Genomic DNA, 18377 nt, shown 5'->3' with positions numbered 1-18377 from the left:
TAGTAGAGGGCTGACTAGAATGCCCCTCTTCAAGAGAAGGAAGAAGCACAAGAGATTATGCTCTCAAAGATATTGAACTGATTAGGTCCTCCTTGCAAATTCATCTAAGTCACGCCTTCCTTGGCTGAGGAGAAAGTACAGGGGTAGGGAGAAGCTGAAAGTATTTTTCCTGTACTTTTCCCTCCTGAAGATTTGAGTGGAAATGTGGGGAGCACATATTTCCCCTTAACACAAAATATATAATAGACATAATATTATGTAGTAGTAATATTCATATTCATAATAGTATCATGAAGTAATGGGCAGTAGCTAGCCCATCATTATGTGCCGCATTGAATTGCATGCCACTCGTTTTGTACCATGGTCGGTAAAGTCTTTTAATCTGAAAACTTCTTGCCATTTATTTATTAGCTCTGAGAAATTTTCTTGTATTACTACTTCTGGATTCTTCATATTTTCATTGCACTATATAACTATGCCTGTCAGATACTTGCATGTGAATATATCCAAGTAAAAGGTAATCTAAGGGACTTTGAAAGGTACCTTTAACCAGAAGTAATTTTTGAGAGAGAGAGAGAGAGAGAGAGAGAGAGAGAGAATGAGAATGAATCCCAAGCAAGCTCTGTGCTGACAGTGCAGCAGAGCCCAATGTGGGGCTCGATCCCATGTACTGTGAGCTCATGACCTGAGCTGAAATCAAGATGCTTAATGGACTAAGCCACCCAGGCGCACCTCTCCTTACCCTTTTAAAAACGTATCTTTGGGGCACCTGGGTGGCTCATCAGTTGGGCATCTGACTTTGGTTCAGGTCATGATCTCATGGTTGGTGAGTTCAAGCCCCATGTTGGGCTCTGTGCTGAAAGCTCTGCTTCGGATTCTCTCTCTCTCTCTCTCTCTCTCTTTCTCTCTCTCTCTCTCTCCTCTCTCTCTCTTCTCTTCTCTTCTCTTCTCTTCTCTTCTCTTCTCTCTCTCTCTCTCTCTTTCTCTCTGCCCCTCCCCTGCTCCCGCTCTCTCTCTCTCTCTCAAAAATAAATATGTAACAATTTAAAAAATAAATAAAAACGTATCTTTGTGCACTATATAAAAATAATCTGTGCACTTAAAAGAGTATATATGTATACATATATATTCTATTTATATTTTTTAAAAATAAGTGCACATGTACACTGTTTTGTACCTTAGCTTTTCTCACTTTTTGTTAAGATAGGTGTCTTTCCCTATCAGTATACATACATCATTATCATTCATTTTTAGGGCTTCAGTCTATTCCATGTATGTACAAACCATTATATACAGTATTTCTGTATTCCCACATACATTGCTTGTTTTTATATTTTTTACTTCTTACAGTGTCACATCTAATATTCTTGTATGTGTATATTTGTCTGTTTGTATATTTGTACGATAAATTCCTAGAAATAGAATTGCCAAGTCCAGGAGTAGGTGTCTTTAATTGAACTAAATACCAGTTTTAATTTCCTCCTCATGGTGTTTGAGATTTCCTTCCCCCATTCATTCCAAAATAGCATACCATCAAGTTTTAGATCTTTGTCTGTCTGATAAGTGAAATATATCTTGTTGCTGTGTTTGCATTTATTTAATTCGCTTTATGGCTTCTGAGCTTATACCTACCCAAACATTTTTCCCCTTGCATTTTCTTCTAGCATTTTTCGCATTTTATTTTTTACTATAAAATTTTGTTAAATACATCATTTATTGGTATTAGGAATGAGGTAGAATTCTAACTTAAGTTTTAAAAGGTAACTAGTATGTATAATCCCTTTTTATTAATAATCTCCTTTATCCTCAGTGATTTGAAATACCATTCTTATGATACATACACTTTGCACTTGAGTTTATTTCTAGATTCTTAATTTTCTTAGATAGCTTCTCATTATATTACCAAACTACCATGTTGATAAATATATAACATCTTTTTTTAATAATTGCTACTATTTTGGCATATATTTCATGATGTTCTATTTTTGATTTTTTAAATCTTAATTCCAGTATAGTTAACATATAGTGCTTTATTAGTTTAAGGTGTACAATATAGTGACTCACCAATTCCATATATTACTCAGTGCTCATCCAAATAAGCGTACTATTAATCCCCTTCACCTCTTACACCCATCTCCCACCACCTCCCCTCTGGTAACCATCTGTTTTTCTCTATAGTTAAGGGTCTGTTTTTTGGTTTGTCTTTCTCTTTTCCCTTTTCCTTTGTTCATTTGTTTTTTTTCCTAAATTCTACATATGAGTGAAATCATATGGTATTTGTCTCTCTGACTGTCTTGTTGCAGTTAGCATTATACTGTCTAGCTCCATCCATGTTGTTGCAAATGACAAGATTTCAGTTCTTTTTATGGCTGAATAATATTCTGTTATATATATAGCACATCTTGTTTATCTCTTCATCTATCAATGGACACTTGGGCTGCTTCCATACTTGGCTGTTGTAAATAATGCTGCAATAAATGTAGGGGTATTTGAATTAGTGTTTTTGTACTGGGGGTAGATACCCAGTAGTGCAATTACTGGATCATAGGGTAGTTCTGTTTTTAACTTTTCGAGGAATCTCCATACTGTTTGCCACAGTGGCTCCACCAGTTTGTATTCCCACCAACAGTGCAAGAGAGTTCCTTTTTCTTCACATTCTTGCCAACACTTGTTGTTTCTTGGGTTTTTTATTTTAGCTACTCTGACAGATGTGTGGTGATCTCTCATGTGGTTTTGATTTGTATTTCCCTGATGATGACTGATGTTAAGCATCTTTTCATCTGTCTGTTGGACATTTGTATGTCTTCTTTGGAGAAACATCAGTTCATGTCTTCTGCCCATTTTTTAATTGGATTATTTGGTTTTTTGGTGTTAAGTTGTGTAAGTTCTTTATATATTTTGGATACTAAGTCTTTATTGAATATGTCACTTGCAGATATCTTCAGTAGGTTGTTGTGATCCTCTATTTTTAAAATAGATTAATTTTAGTTACTGCTTTTACTGTTCTGTTAAACTTTAATTCACATCTATGAATTCAGATTTTATTTTTTCTTACACTGTGCTTCCAGTCTCCGAAACCAATTTTTTGTTTTTGTTTTTGTTTTTTTATTTGAGTATAGTTGACATACGATGTATGTTACATTAGTTTTGGGTGTACCCTGAAACCAATTTTTAGATGTCTGCTCATGAGCTTCTCTTTGGTCAATGCGTTGTGATTTAGTAGTATTCTGTGGTCAAATATAAACACACTGTAACTCCATAATTTCTCCTCAGTTTGAAGAATTTTTCTTTTCTTTTCTAGCCTTTAATCTAGACAACGAGCAACCAGATTATGATATGGATTCAGAAGATGAGACCTTATTAAATAGACTTAACAGAAAGATGGAAATTAAGCCTTTGCAATTTGAAATTATGATTGACAGACTTGAAAAAGCCAGTTCTAATCAGGTACTGTACCCTTGTAAAAATGTCTCCTGTCTTAAAGTTAATCCAGTTAGTAGCTTTATTTTACATTTTCTTTAGACCTGAGTATATTGCCTTTTAAATTTCCCTGACATCTTAGAATTTCTGTTTACAGTATTCCTTGAACTGAATAATTCAGCATAATTTCTTTGAATAGGAGTATGAATAGTACTATTCTGACTTCTTGTTTGGATATAAAAATAATACTAGCTGCAATAGTATTTAATACCTTCTCGATTCTTTTCATAGGACTATATTTGCTTGGTTGGGTCTTTAAGGCAGATATCTTATACCAAATCTGGCTTAGTTAAGCTCAGATTTATTAAGGTACTCATTATCATTTTAGTTTTACATATATATTACTTAAAATTTTAAGTGAAGAAAAAATTATTCGCAAAGAAATAATTTTTTTAGTGGGTCATTCTAAATATGGTATAGAGAATTTAAAAGGGTATGGTCTTTTTGGAAAGCAATTAGGCAGCATATGTCAGGAACCTTAAAATGCGTGTACCTTTTGATTTAGTAATCCTACCTCTAGGAGTCATTCTCAAAAAAAATAACTGGTAAAAATGTCAGGTTTTTGAACAAGGATGTTCAGAATGACTTATGAGTTGTCTGTAGGGTAAAATATCACATAGCCATTAAAAATAATTATTTTGAATATTAACAGAAATTGCTCATTATATAATGTTAGATTTCAAAAAAGGATACAGAATTGTTTAAGTGCAAAACTCTGAGATTCATTTAAAGTGTTTACATTTATATGTGCACATTGAATAAAAGATCAAGAAAATCCAGCAAAATACCACTATTGGTTCTATTTAAGTGATAGGATTATTGGTGATTATTATGTTCTTTATTCTGTTTCTGTTTTCCAAATTTACTATAATGAGCATGTATAGATTGTTGTAATTAGATTTTAAAAATAAATTGTTTTAAAAAATAATTGCTTGGTGTATCTGTGTGGTGTATTAATATATTAATTGTTATTAATGTAGTAAGAAGTTAGAGATAAAAGTAAACATTTTATAGTAGACTGTTAACACTTTTCAGTAGTTTACCCATTACAAATTCATTATTTTCCTTTACCTCCCAACTAAAGTCCTTTAAATCCTTAAGGCATTACCAGCTATTCAGAACATTTTTCAAAACTTTTCCATTGTGAAATGCCTGCTGCATATTTAGCCTTTCTTCCAGTCTTTTCCCCCCATTTGGATGGAAAGTAATATTTGATGTGCAATCAAAAAAAGTACATTGGAAACCGAATGTTGTAAAATTCAACTTAGTTGGTTTTTTGAAAGACCATCTTTTTTTATTGGAAATTTGTTTTAATTATCAAATTGAATATTGAAAATATTCTTATTAGTGCTCACAGTTTTTCTAAGATTTTGATTACTGGCATCAGGTATAGGTTCATTTTTCTTCTTTATATGCAAACTTCTAGCAATCTTAGGTTCAGTCTTTATTTTGGTATATCTGCTATTTTTCATGATTACTCAAAAATTACTCTTGGTGGCTGAAGTTATATCCTCAGAAGCCTTCAATGCTCTGTTCTGTAATTTGCTTTCTTTCATTTCAGTCAGTAATTACTTAGTGCTTAGGTGAACAAGGGAGGTGACAGAAGTTCTGCCCTTGGGGAGTTTCTCATCTAAGTGGGGCAGGATAAACAAAACACACGTGAACAGTAATACACTTAACTGTCCACATACAATCAACACTATCCTTTTTTAGTTCTTTTTGTTCAGTGACAAGCTTCAAAGCCCTAAAATTGGGTAGGCTCAGAGCATAGTAGCACCTGCTTTTGGCAGTGTAGACAAAGGTAGAAGTTTGCCTTAGGGACAAGATAATGGCCCTGTTATTAGAACTAAGGATTAAAGATACCAAAGACTCTTCTCATTCCAGGTACCTGAACTATGGATTCACGGATTTCTTTATTTTTCCTTTTTGGCAGCTAACATAGTAGCAGATCTCAAGGCAAGGAATCAAGTTTGTGGTTAAAGCAATATTTATTAGGTTGACAGAAAAGACATAAAAGATAGACTGAGACAAAGCTTCTGCTCCCATCATTCTGTGGAGACTACTGCAATGAAGTCATTATTGAAAATTCCTGTTGCCAAATGCTGTGATTAATTTCAGTCCTCATTCATTTATTTTAATTGAGCTCTTTATTTCTTGAAACACCTCACCTTTGCTCTTTTGAATATACTTCATTCTCTTCTGATTTTTTAAATTATTTTCTTTGACCATTCCTTCTAATTGTCTTCTACTGAGTCCTTTTCATTAATTTCTGCAAACATCAGGGTTTCTTGAAATTCTGTTCTTGATATTCTTACCTTATGTATTTTGGGATAATATCACCTTAGCAAGCATTTTTCTGAGGGTAATAATACATATATCTTTACCCTTGACTTCCTTCTCAAGCTCCAGGACTTTCTTTTTTCTCTTTTCATGTTGCCTGTTGGCTTCTCCACCTAGATAGTCCCCAGACCTCTCAAGTTTAGCTTTTCTGACTTACTCTCTTAACTCCACATGATCCTGTACTGTATTCCTCATCTCTCCAGTGACTCCCAAAACTCACAATGATGTGGGGTTTTTTTAATCCCTTCAGTCCCTAAATTTCTAATTCTCACTCTTCTTTTTCCACCTGTATATTGCTTGAATATTTCATCTTTAATTATCTCTCCTCTTACTTCTTCAGTCTTTCTACCTTTGCCCAAAAATATGTCATGGGTCCCTATTTCCAAGAGAAGCCTTTCATTCGACCTCATATTTCTCTATAAAATACTACCCTGTGTCTTTCCTCTTTTTTTTTTTTTTTTTTTTTTGTCACCAGTTAAATTTTTAAAAGATTAGCTGTATTGTTTAACTCTTACCCATACTACAATCCATTTCAGTTTACTGAAATTGCACCCAGGGCACCATTGACCTTCTCATTGTCATCCATCCATTTCAGCCTGTATCCTACTAAATGTCCCTAGAGTAGTGGGTGCTGTTGACCTCCACATTTCTTGAGTCTTGTCTTCTTTCTTCATCTTCTCTTCCGTTTTTCCTCTACATCGTGTTTGTTGCTGTTTCCCTCAATATCTGTCCTCAGAATTTATGCTTGTATCTTAAGCTATCAACACAGGCACTCCCAGATGGAGTATTTTATGATTCTCTCATATATTTTAATGCACTAATATTCAGTTCTAAAGTTCTTACGTTGTTCACTTATTGTTTAAATTGTATTTGCCTTGCGTCCATTGCCATATTGTAAGTTTCTGTAGGTAGTGGTTTTATCAGTTTTTTTCCTGTCTTCCCCACAAGCTATATAAAACAACGGTGGACTGATAGGAGTTGATTATTAACTACTTATTGCTTAATTGACTATATTAAAAAACATTAATTTTATGCATAATTTATTCATTTGTGTATTATAAATGTGTTTATTGAAATTGCTAAGCCATAAATCTGTATGTAAGCAAACTAAATGATCTTTGTCTTCATGGAGCTAGTAGTAGTCTAGAAGAAAAGCCCACTAGTAGAATAATTTTTAATCTCCTCACCTCCGGGCCCCCAAAGTAAGGAAACCAAACAACTCAGAGCTGTCTTAAAAATGATAAATTTTACCACAGACCTTTTTATCAAGTAAATAGTGGTCTCCACTGCTTTCTGGTAGAAAGTGTTAAATGGCAGAAGTTTTTTCTTAAGATAGAAAAGTAGTAAGATTCTGATTTTGTGGATATTTAATCATGTGTCATAATTTGAGACTGTGCAAATAGTTTTTGCCCACTCAAATTGATGCTGTCACTGTGATCATAATGATGCCAGTGACACTAATTGCCTTAGAATAGCTAAAGATACTTTTAACAGAATGGTTAAAATAAAAATTTACTGTATAGCAACATAAAAACATCAGTCAACTGAGAAAATACAGTTAACACTGGAAAGAAAGGTCAGGATCTTTAACTGTAAACAATGTATTGAATTCTTGGTACCTGAGATATAAAGAGGGTATGTATCAACCAGGCAGAAGGACATTTCTAGAAGGAACAAGAAGTACCAGAGAAGGAGACCTGAGGCAGTGTTTTAATCCCATGACACTTCCTGCAGGAGGATAGGAAGCAGTGTTATTCTGGTAGTAATGTTGGATAAGAAACTCATCACCGCTCTGCAGCTTGATGGAAAGAAACCTATCCTCCTCCACACTCTAGAGTTAGAGTATAATTAGTGAAGGTTACAAAATTTTATCAGAAGCAGAATGACCACAAACAGCTGAAGGTGTGTAGCATATCACACCTTTGGTCCCCAGAGCACATGAGAGCTGCTCGTAATGTTATGATGCTGTAAGCATGAGGTCGAGTTTTTGTTTTTTGGTTTTTGTGTTTTATTAAGGTGTGTTTTTTTGAATTATTCTTTTTTTTTTTTTTAAGTTTATTTATTTAGAGAGTGAGCAGGGGAGGGGCAGAGAGAGAGGGAGAGAATCCCAAGCAGGCTCCACGCTGTCAGTGCAGAGTCCGACGCAGGGCTTGATCTCATGAACTGTGAGACCATGACCTGAGCAGAGATTGAGAGTCAGACGCTTAACCGACAGAGCCACTCAGATGTCCTGAGGTAGAATTTTACTGGATCCAGAAAGTTTGATTCTTAATCTACCACTGGCCTTGTAGACTTTGGGCCATTCCAGAGAACTTGAGCTAACGGAGTTGCCCATTTAAAGTGATGTTTGGAAATATTGCTGCTTTTGGTTTGGTCTCTTATTCCAGGCTGTGGCCCTCCACTTTAAAGACCAAGTTACTCAGACTCTCAGATGAGTTGAAGCTGACTCCACTGAGACATTGAATAAGCCAAAGTATGGCCACATATAATTTCATTACACTAAAAGTAATCATTACATGGACTAGAATACTTGAGTTGACATTGTCAGTGTATTCTCTTCCTGTGGCCAATCTTGGCAGCCAAATTATAATAAGAAACCAACTAATTAACCCTGGTAATCACCATCACAGGACTGGAAATCCAAATGATTATTGCATTTATTCTATGAAGTTATACCAGTGTGAGAAATCAGAGATCAAATTTATTTGGTGGGTCATGCCGTCTTCCATTGACTTCATATAACCCTCATATTGATTCATATGTTGATCTTACAGTTTCACTGAGAAAATTTTTCCCTTAATTTCTGAGTTTAAGGGAAACATTTGTTAGGAGATATCTCAACTTGTTTTGAAAATGAATCTTCATTTCCAAAGTGATAAAGTAGAAAGATTGTGATAACAGCACTTCGTTGAAGTTTTCCAGCCTTAACTCCATGATCTTTTTCTAGAGTTCCCTGTAAATGGGTATAAATGGGTATGGATAACCCATAATCCATCCTGCTCAAGCTGATCAGTCTTCACAAGGAACAAGGAAACATGTGACCAAGCAAATTTTTACAAACCTTAGTTTGAGATATGTCAACATTATGTTGACTATATTGGTAACAGAGAAGGACATCCTTGAGATACCTGTGTCAAAACTCCAAGGGGAATCATCTGAGGGCTGCTGTCACAGACGTAACAATGTTATTAGCAGAATGAGTGTTGAAAACAAGGATTCTCTAGTACTAAAGTAGCTTCGCTAGAAGAATTGCCTTTATATGTAATTCATACAAGAAATTCAAGATTGCTTAATGTTGAAACCTCTGGAAACATGCTAAGTTTATTCTTTCACAGTTTCAAAAGAAAGTTGTTATATTAGTTGCAGTATATTGGAAAATATTAATCTTTCATTGTAGATAGATATAGAAAGAAACCTTCTGTATCTTCTGGTTTCTGTTGGAAAACAAAAGCACAGAAAGAACCTAGTAGACTGTTGAAAACTAGATCTTCAAATGTATAGAATCACAGATTATCAGATTTTTGATGGACCCGAGGTGTCTTCTAGTCCAAGACTTACCTGAGGCGTAGATCTGTTGCAGTCTTCCCAACTACTGTTCATTCAGTCTTCTTAAGTATTTTAAGTTGTGGTTCTTACTACCTCTCAGGGCAAAATGTAAATTTTTGAATGAATCTCCTTATTAACAAATCCTTTGTTAGATTGAATTGAATTCTGTTTTCTGCGATCGTGATGTCTGATCATCGTTAGACTGATCATAGTTTAACTTTGATTTCTCATTTTCAAACATAGTTGATGACAATTTGTGTTTTTCATTTAGCTTGTAACACTTCAGGAAGCAAAACTGCTGCTAAACGAAGATGATTACCTTATTAAAGCTGTGTATGACTACTGGGTAAGAAAACGTAAAAACTGTAGAGGGCCATCCCTCATTCCTCAGATAAAACAAGAGAAAAGAGATGGCTCCACCAACAATGACCCTTATGTTGCCTTTCGGAGGAGAACAGAGAAAATGCAAACTCGAAAGGTAATGGGCAAATTAGATTTAATTAGTATGCCTTAATAGTATTTAAGATCAATTTTTTTCTGCTAATAATTTCAATAATTTTGAATACCTTGAACATAAAGAGGAGCTAATAACATTGTTGAATTGAACCAAATGTTAGAAATCCTGCTCTTCAGTAGCTTCTGTTGGTACAATAACCAATATCCATGCCCTTTATAGTCTCCTGATTTTACCATTTCAGACTTACAGTTGAAGTAGTAAAAGGAATTCTCTATCTTTATATATCTCAGAAATTTGAGCTCTTCAGTAAACTATACATTTTATACGTATCCTCTTGTTTGGGAAGCTTAAGAGCTTATAGCTCTTTTGAAACCATATTCTAATTCTTGGGTATAAAAAAGAACTTGACTCCCTTTAGCTACTGTGGGGTCATGGGAAGGAAGGAAAGGTTCTTTTCAAGCCTGTTCTTCCCATAGTCAGAAGTAACAGTGGAATCTTTTTCTTCTTTTCTGAGTTGTCAGTTGTGTCAGATTTCTAATTGATGAACTTGTCCCCATCTGCCTTTCACAAGCAGTGTGAGCCAGAATTTTACATAAGAGAAACAGGGTCTCATGCTGTGGAATGATATGTTATAGAAGAAAGTGTTATTGTACAGGTGGTATTCATTGTCTTCTATTTCTCATAATTAACAGTAAACACCATACACAATAACACATTCTCTAGCATTGCAAAAAATTAGAACATATAAATGTGAAAGCCATGAGGAATTATGATGGGAGGCAAAGCCTTTTCTATGGATTCCTGTTTCTCCTAACATGAAAAGCTTGTCCTTGTCAGTTGTGAATGTAACAGCTGTGAAACGTAACAGCTGCCAGGAATAGTATATTTTAGGAAAAATTCTACTACTGGTTAATAACCAGTTTCTGTAAGTCTGTCTTAGATGTCCCAAGTTTAGATGACATTGCCTAAACCAGGCTAAGTTTTCAACTTGGCGTTTTAGTTCTTAGATAAGATATTCTGAGATATTTTATGAAAGTGTAACATCTTGCTTAGAAAAGACTGGGATGAGGTAAATTTGTAAATATAGGCGATTAGACATGAGGAAGAGGAAGTTTACCTGAATCGTTGAAAAATATGAACTAGTAATTGCTTTTTAAAAGAAATGTAATTAATTCAGATACATTCCTAAACAGACTTTTAGCAGTGTTTTTTTGAAGGAAGTATACCATTAGGCTTCTTTCAGTGAGTGGGTGTGAAGAACTGAAAACTAGGGAGTATTTATTGACATGTAAACAACATTTTAAATGTTTAAATCAGCTTTATTCTTAAATAGGTTAAATCACTGTTTTCTAACCAGTGCATATTGGGAATTGCTAGTAGTGCATTCCAATGTATAGGCGCTTTCATTGTGCAATAACTAGTATTGCTTTTTTCTGACACTCTGATTTCTACCCTTTCTCTTGCCTGTTATTTTCACCTTCCTCTGCAGAGTGGTACATTTTCTTTTCCAGTAGTCTTTTTATTCCTCTCTGTTTTCAATTTTGGGACCAAAGACTTTTCCCCTTCATGCACACTGATGCTGCTTCAAAATGTTTGTGGTTCAAAATGAGAAAGTTGGGAATGCAGTCAACAATGAATACCCCTAGATGTTCCAGAGGTGGGCAAGCACTGGGAGCTGCAAAAATGAATATTGCTAGCAAAGGTTCTCTACTTTTTTGTTTCCACAGATTGAAAACACGTGCATAGCTACATACAGAGGTGCTAAAATAAAGGACTTCTGAAATATTTGCTTGGCAGGCTAGAATTTAATTTTAATTTGGTAAACTAATACTTAATTTGGGAGTGCTTAAGTACTTTTAGGACATTCTTAAATGAGACAGTCTTAAGGCACCAACATGTCTGAAAGTGCTGATTGGGAAGTCTTAAATCAGCATGTGTGTTTAATATGTTTAACCCCATATATACAACTGTTAACATCTGTGCTTTCTCTCCTCCCTCTCTGTGGCCCAGAATAAACGAGAAAGACAAGAGAGGAAACTCAAAGTAGTTGTTCTCAGTCTGGCCACATGTAACAATCTCCTGTGAATTATCCTTGGTTATAAAAAGGTCTACAGTTAAATCTAAAGTGCAGCAGTTTGAGAACCACTTCCCTGAAGATTGGGCAGTAGGTCAGAACTATAATATGTAACTGGGAATAGGGAAAAAAGAGTTGGTCCAGAGCAGAGACCATTGTGAGGAACAGTAAAGGAAGTGAATAGATTTGAAAACAGGGATAGGGCCATCTTAAAAGCACAGAAAAGATATCAGTATGAATTCATTGTTTTTAATATTGGTATAGTCAGATATAGATCTGTGAATGTATGTGTACATACATATATTACAGGTGTATTTCCTAGCTCTGTTCGCTGAGTCTAGAAGCAATGATACTCAGTAGCAGTGAGCATGCCTAGCATGTACATCTTGATTTTTAAATGCCATTTTCCATCAAAAAGAACCAGAAATCCTTAGAAAAATAGTGTTTCCAGGTCTAGGGCTGGGAAATATAAAGATACGCTTGGAACATTCTGTTATGCCAGAAAGTAAGACTGTTGATTAAAGATAAAAGCATGTTGGACCCATGTCAGAAGGCCTCAAGAGCCAGCTTGAAGGGACTCTACTAACCAGATGTGGGAAAGTTTTAAATGTCAAAATAAATAATGAATAACCCATAGTAACCCATGAGTCCATACTAATATAAATGGATGGATGGATGGATGGATGGATGGAGGGTGGGAGGGAGGGACGGATGGATGAATGGATGGTTGGTTGGCAGATTGACTGATAAAAGAGAAGGGAACACTTTTCCTTACAGTAGAACTTTAAAATTTCCAAGTTTCAGTAGAATGATGAAGTTTGAAAATCACCATTGGGCCGCCACGATAGTAATAATTGTTTCAGGCAAAAGTTAGAATCAGTGGATACTACATTAGTGGTAGGAAATTTGGTGAGAAACAAGGTACGTAATCCTACAGTGTCCTTTTTAATTAAAAATAGTAATTTGACTAAAGGAACCTGATAGCATCTTAATCAAGGGATAAAAATTACCATCAACAGTAATGGGACAAATAGGTATCATTTAACTCCTGATATAAGAGAGGGATACAATGATCACTTTTGTGATAATCCTATGAAGAATACATAACCTGAATTTAATTGTGGGAAAACATTGAAGAAACCCATAGTGAGGAACATCCTACAAAATAAGTGACCTCTATTTAAAAATGTCAAGACTAGGATCACTGTAGAAAGTCAAAGGAACTATTCCAAATTATAGGACGTTAAAGAGACATGACAGCTAAGTGCAATTGTGATCCTGAATCAGACCCTAGACCAGGAAAAAATTTACTGTTATGAGTGAATTTAATAATAAAAATAATTGTCCTGCTAATGTCCTTTATAGCATCAATTACATAAACATATAAAAATACATGTTTAACAATTATATTTATTGCTATAAAGGACATTAGTAGGACAATCAGTGAAATATGAATAAAGTGTTTAAATTAGATAATACGATAACATCAATGTTAATTTCCTGATTTCAATAATGGTTACTGGTTATATAAGAGAGTATCATTGTTTCTAGAAAGTACATATTAAAGTGCTTAGAGATGAAGGGACAGTACACATCCCAACCATTCTCAAAAAATGTTTTTTAAATAGGGGTACATGGGTGGCTCAGTCAGTTAAGCATCCGACTCTTGATTTTGGCTCAGGTCATGAGCTCACAGTTGGTGAGTTTGAGCCCCACATTCTCTCTCTCTCTCTCTCCCCCTCTCCCTTTCTCTCTCCCCCTCTCCCTTTCTCTCTCCCCCTCCCTCTCTCTCTCTGTCTCTCTGTCTCTCTCTCTCTCTCAAAATAAACTCTAAAAAAATATGCTAATTTTGCATATTTGTGTATGTGTTTATTATACATTCATGTGTATGTGCCTTAGTCCGTTTAGGCTGCTGTAACAAAAAACACCATAGACTGAGTGCTTTAAACAACAAATATTTATTTGTCACAGTTCTAAAGGCTTGAAGGTCCTAGATACAGGTACTAGCAGATTCAGTGTCTGGTGAGGGCCTACTTGCTGATTCAGAAGTGATCATCTTACTGTGTCCTCACATGGTGGAAGGAGCAAGAGAAAGAGCTCTTTGGGGTCTCTTTTATAAGAGCACAAATTCATTTGTGAGGACTCCTCCCTCATGACCTAATCACCTCCCAAAGGCCCTACCTCTAAATACCATCACATTGGGGCCTTGGAGTTTCAAAATGAATTTTCAGAGGACACAAACATTTTAGTTCCTCACAACATAGACTAAATAAATACATAGAGAGACAGAGATAAAACAAATGTAAAATAATAAATAACATTTGAGCAATCTGGATGAAAATACAGAAGAATTCTTCATACTGTTTTTTTAACTTTATGTAAATATGAAATTATTTCAAAATAAAAAGTAAAAAAACAGTAGAGAGGACTAGAGAAAGGAAAAATTAGTAAGGGTAGTTAATTTGGGCCTAAAGAGAGCAGAAAATGAATGGTTAAGACAGGGCAGAAGCATATAGTCCACAAAAAACAGTGAAGAGGGGGGTGATCTTAAAAGGTTCTGGTGTACTTTTGAATATTGTTCAGCTGGCATGTAGCCTTATATTATTACTCGTCTTTTGAATCTGTATGTCTCATTCTTACTAGACTGTAAGCCTTTTGAGGATAGGGGACATGTGCAGTACTCTGTACAGGGGGACACTTTAATATTTGCTCTTGGTAATGTTAATTTTTTTTCAGTTGGGAGGTATTTCTGCCTGCTTGCCAAGTTTTCTTGCTTAAAACCATGCTGTAGATTTTGCCTTTTGTCACATAGTACTGAAGGGGTAAAAAAATTAATTTCCTTTTGATGAAATAAAAGAATGACTAATATAACATTTAAAATACTTGGTACGCAGTACCTTAATGAGATTTAGTTTAGGTTATGTTTTATAAGTGATGATTAAGTTTCAAATACAAGAAACTGTACATTAAAGAAAAAAGTAAAACTTTGAATCTTTAAGTTTTATTTTCTCTTTTATAATCCTCCAATATGAAACCTGGCTTCAGGTTCTTTCTAATGTCATTGTATTATTAACTCAAGGATGGGAAGATTGCTTAAGTGCAGTGTCTGGATACATAGAATGAGAGGTGGTAATGGTCTGTTTTTAAACAAATAGTTCCATGCCTACTATAAATATTCTGTGGTTATTTGATTAAACACAATATTTTATATTAACAGTAACTTTTATGCAAATAGTTGCTAATTACAACTGAGCCTTCTTTCATTATTAAGCAGGACTTTGATTTGGAGTGGTCCAAATTAAATCTCAGGCTTCACATTGGGGCCTTCTTAACACTCTGAAATTTAGAGTTTTCACTTGTTTTCTGCCCTGCAGTGAGGTGTTATTACTTTGAAACATGACAGTCCAGTTCTTTGAGATACTTTATATCCTACTTTCAGTTTTATATCTGAGTTTCTGATAGGAAGTTTTGCTTGTCATTGTCATCGTGAGTGTTTACATTGTGGTATATTGAACCTTCCAACCTGCAGTTACAGAGGTGAATGATAGAGACCCATTTTGGCTTTTTTTTTTTTTTTTTTTGGTAGGTAACCTTGCTTTAACAGAACTGTTTCTGTCACTGGAAAATGCCTTGCATCAATTTCAATGGGCTGCATTTTCTGATTCATACACTAGGTTTTATTTCAGGCAGACTTTTAAAAATGTGTGTACGTTGGAATTATCCCTTCTATCATTCCATCTTTTCAACAGTGGGCAGCATTTTTTTTTAATATTTGAGAGATACTTGCTTGTACTTCTGTTTTCAGAGTTAAATAGGTTCTCTTATGTAGTTGCTGTTTAAGATGATTTTTAACATTTTTATATTTAATACTTTTTTAACATTTTGCTTTATGAAACAGTTTTGGATCTCATAAGATTTTGTTGAATGAAAATGGAAATGTTGATGATTGGATTGTTTATTCTTCTAAAATTGTTGTTTTCAACAGAATCGTAAGAATGATGAAGCCTCTTATGAAAAGATGTTGAAATTGAGACGAGAGTTTAGTAGAGCCATAACAATTTTGGAAATGATTAAGAGAAGAGAGAAAACAAAACGAGAATTATTGCACTTAACCTTAGAAGTTGTGGAAAAAAGGTAACCTTGCTGCTGTTGTATACTAACGGTAGCTTTAGCTAAATGATGGTCAGAATATAACCAAATGATTTGTTTTATTTTTTGCCATGCTTTAAAACAGTTAAAATGGATTCTTAAATGAAATCTACATTTTTTGAAGAATCCGGGTATTGCCAGTTTTTTTTAAGTTAGATTATCAGTTTGGATTGCGAATTTGGGGTATATTTTTGTGTGTATTATGTATAGATCCTCTAATATACTTAATTTTTTTTTCAGAATCCTTTAGTTTTATTTAGAAAAGAATCTAGAGATCATTTTGTCCATCCTTTTTATTAAAGTTTCTATTAAAATTTGAGGGAAATGAATGTTTAAATGATTTTATTTTCTAACTAGGTAGAAAACATTTTTTGTTTCAACGCATTTTATAAATGTGTCTCTAATGCAGTAGTCCTTTTCCTGCATAACTAAATAGACTAAACTACACCTGACAGAATTTTATGTGATTCCTGAGGTAAGCATTCTAAACATCATTTCCCACTGTTTGAAAATATTAAATATATGAGAAATTTGTCTTCTGTATACCTTAGAGGGTTTTTTGGTTTTTGTCTTACTATATCCCGAATATGAACTTCTTTATTCCTGTAAATTTTCTTTCAAGAATAATCTTTTTTTAAAAGAATAATCTGATTAATTAATTAGTTGTGTTCTAGTTAATTGCGATATCATTGGGGTTTTTTTTTTTTTTTCTAATTTATTTTTCAACTACAAAACATTTTCTTATATTTTGTGACCTTTTCAAGATATCATTTGGGAGACTATGGCGGTGAAATCCTTAATGAAGTGAAAATCAATAGATCAGAAAAAGAGTTATATGCCACTCCAGCAACTCTTCATAATGGAAATCATCACAAAGTCCAAGAATGTAAAACTAAGGTGAATATCCTCTGGGGAGAAGCACATATGATAATATTGTTTAGACAATTAGGGGTTTCATCAGCTGTCTTAGTATAGTTTGGTTAAAGAAGAAAGTGATTAACATGCGTTAGTTTTTACTATTGCTAGGAATTTTTACATACATATTAACTCATTAATCGTTATAGCAGCCCATTGACACAGATTTTATCTCTGAGTGACTTCTAGATTATATAGCTAATAAGTGGCTGATTCAAGATTTAGGTCTAACACCAAAAACCATGTGCTTTTCACTGTGCTATCTGCTTCTCTAGAGAATATGGGTAATTAAAGTTGAGTTGTTATCACTAGCCTTAGCGAATCCTGCGTTGTAGTGGCAGGCATCAAAATCTAAGATTAAAGCTTTCTTCATTGAGACTATTTATTATTGAAAGTTATTCTTAGCTTCATTATCACTTCCAGAATCAACTGCTATCTACTTTGAGTGATTTGAAGTCCTGTAACTTCCAGATGCTATTTTCTTTGCTAATAAAGAGCCAGATTCAGTGATTATTTAAGTCTTTTAGACTTCAAGAAATTGTATTTATTCAGTATTCACTTGGTACATTAATTAAAGTATTCATTAATAAAACCTTTAAGGAGCTTAGATTTAACTAAGAAATAGGTATTGACTGAGCATTTAGACAGTGGAACTTTGTATATAGCAAGATTTAAAAAGCAACATAGGGTGTTTGTGGAAAATTCATCTTTTAAAAATGTACACAATTCTTACTTTTCCTGGGTTCGTTGTTAAAGGTCAAAGAAGAATGTGGAGCAGGAAGACTCCTCCTTTAATCAGCTGATGTCAATTCAAACACAAAAGTTCTTTCTTATTAATCACAGGCATCTAGCCCACCTACTTGATTCTTTTTAAAACACACTTGCCTCTATAGCCAAAAATGTTATCAGTGCAATAAATGTTATTTTCTAAGTTATTTTTTAAAATCCATTTTATATAAACCAATGCTTTTTCCAAGTATATGATTGGTAGAGAAAATAAATCTCAACCTGAAATTACTGACAGAATCAGCCTTTCCTATATTTTAGGTTTTTATTTTAGATCATCTGTAGGAAAAACACTCAGAATGTTTACTAGTGTTAGAGATACGGTTGCTCATTCATTGTTGATCCACCCCATTACACATAGCTAACTTTATTTATCTTGTCACACATCCCACCTTAAAATATAGGTAGTTTCGAAGAGGGTGAGGTTCTCTTTTTGATGCCATAGATTTAACCATTGTAGGAAACCTAGCTATATCACTAAATAATTTGCCATTTAAGCAACATTTTCATTGTATGTACCATTTTTGACCCTGCAGTAGTTTTAACAAAAATGTGGACTACACGGGAAAATGTAGAACCTCTTAAATATTTTTTCACTTCAATATTGCTTGTACTTTGGTGCTCTATTAG

At 34.2% G+C, this 18377-nt stretch overlaps 1 protein-coding gene across 2 annotated transcripts in view; it reads left to right on the top strand.

Annotated features, from left to right (window-relative positions):
- EPC2 (enhancer of polycomb homolog 2) overlaps nt 1–18377 on the top strand; it is a 121742-nt gene that overhangs the window by 78811 nt on the left and 24554 nt on the right. For both annotated transcript variants that reach the window (XM_049616146.1, XM_049616145.1), the window contains exons 3-6: nt 3302–3447; nt 9638–9844; nt 15883–16031; nt 16811–16943. In XM_049616146.1, coding sequence (XP_049472103.1) covers nt 3302–3447; nt 9638–9844; nt 15883–16031; nt 16811–16943 — 635 coding nt within the window. The remainder of the gene's footprint in view (nt 1–3301; nt 3448–9637; nt 9845–15882; nt 16032–16810; nt 16944–18377) is intronic.

The sequence above is a fragment of the Panthera uncia genome (assembly GCF_023721935.1).
Source record: "Panthera uncia isolate 11264 chromosome C1 unlocalized genomic scaffold, Puncia_PCG_1.0 HiC_scaffold_3, whole genome shotgun sequence".
In the NCBI taxonomy this organism is placed as follows: Eukaryota; Metazoa; Chordata; class Mammalia; order Carnivora; family Felidae; genus Panthera; species Panthera uncia.
This window is presented reverse-complemented; position numbering and strand designations above follow the sequence as displayed.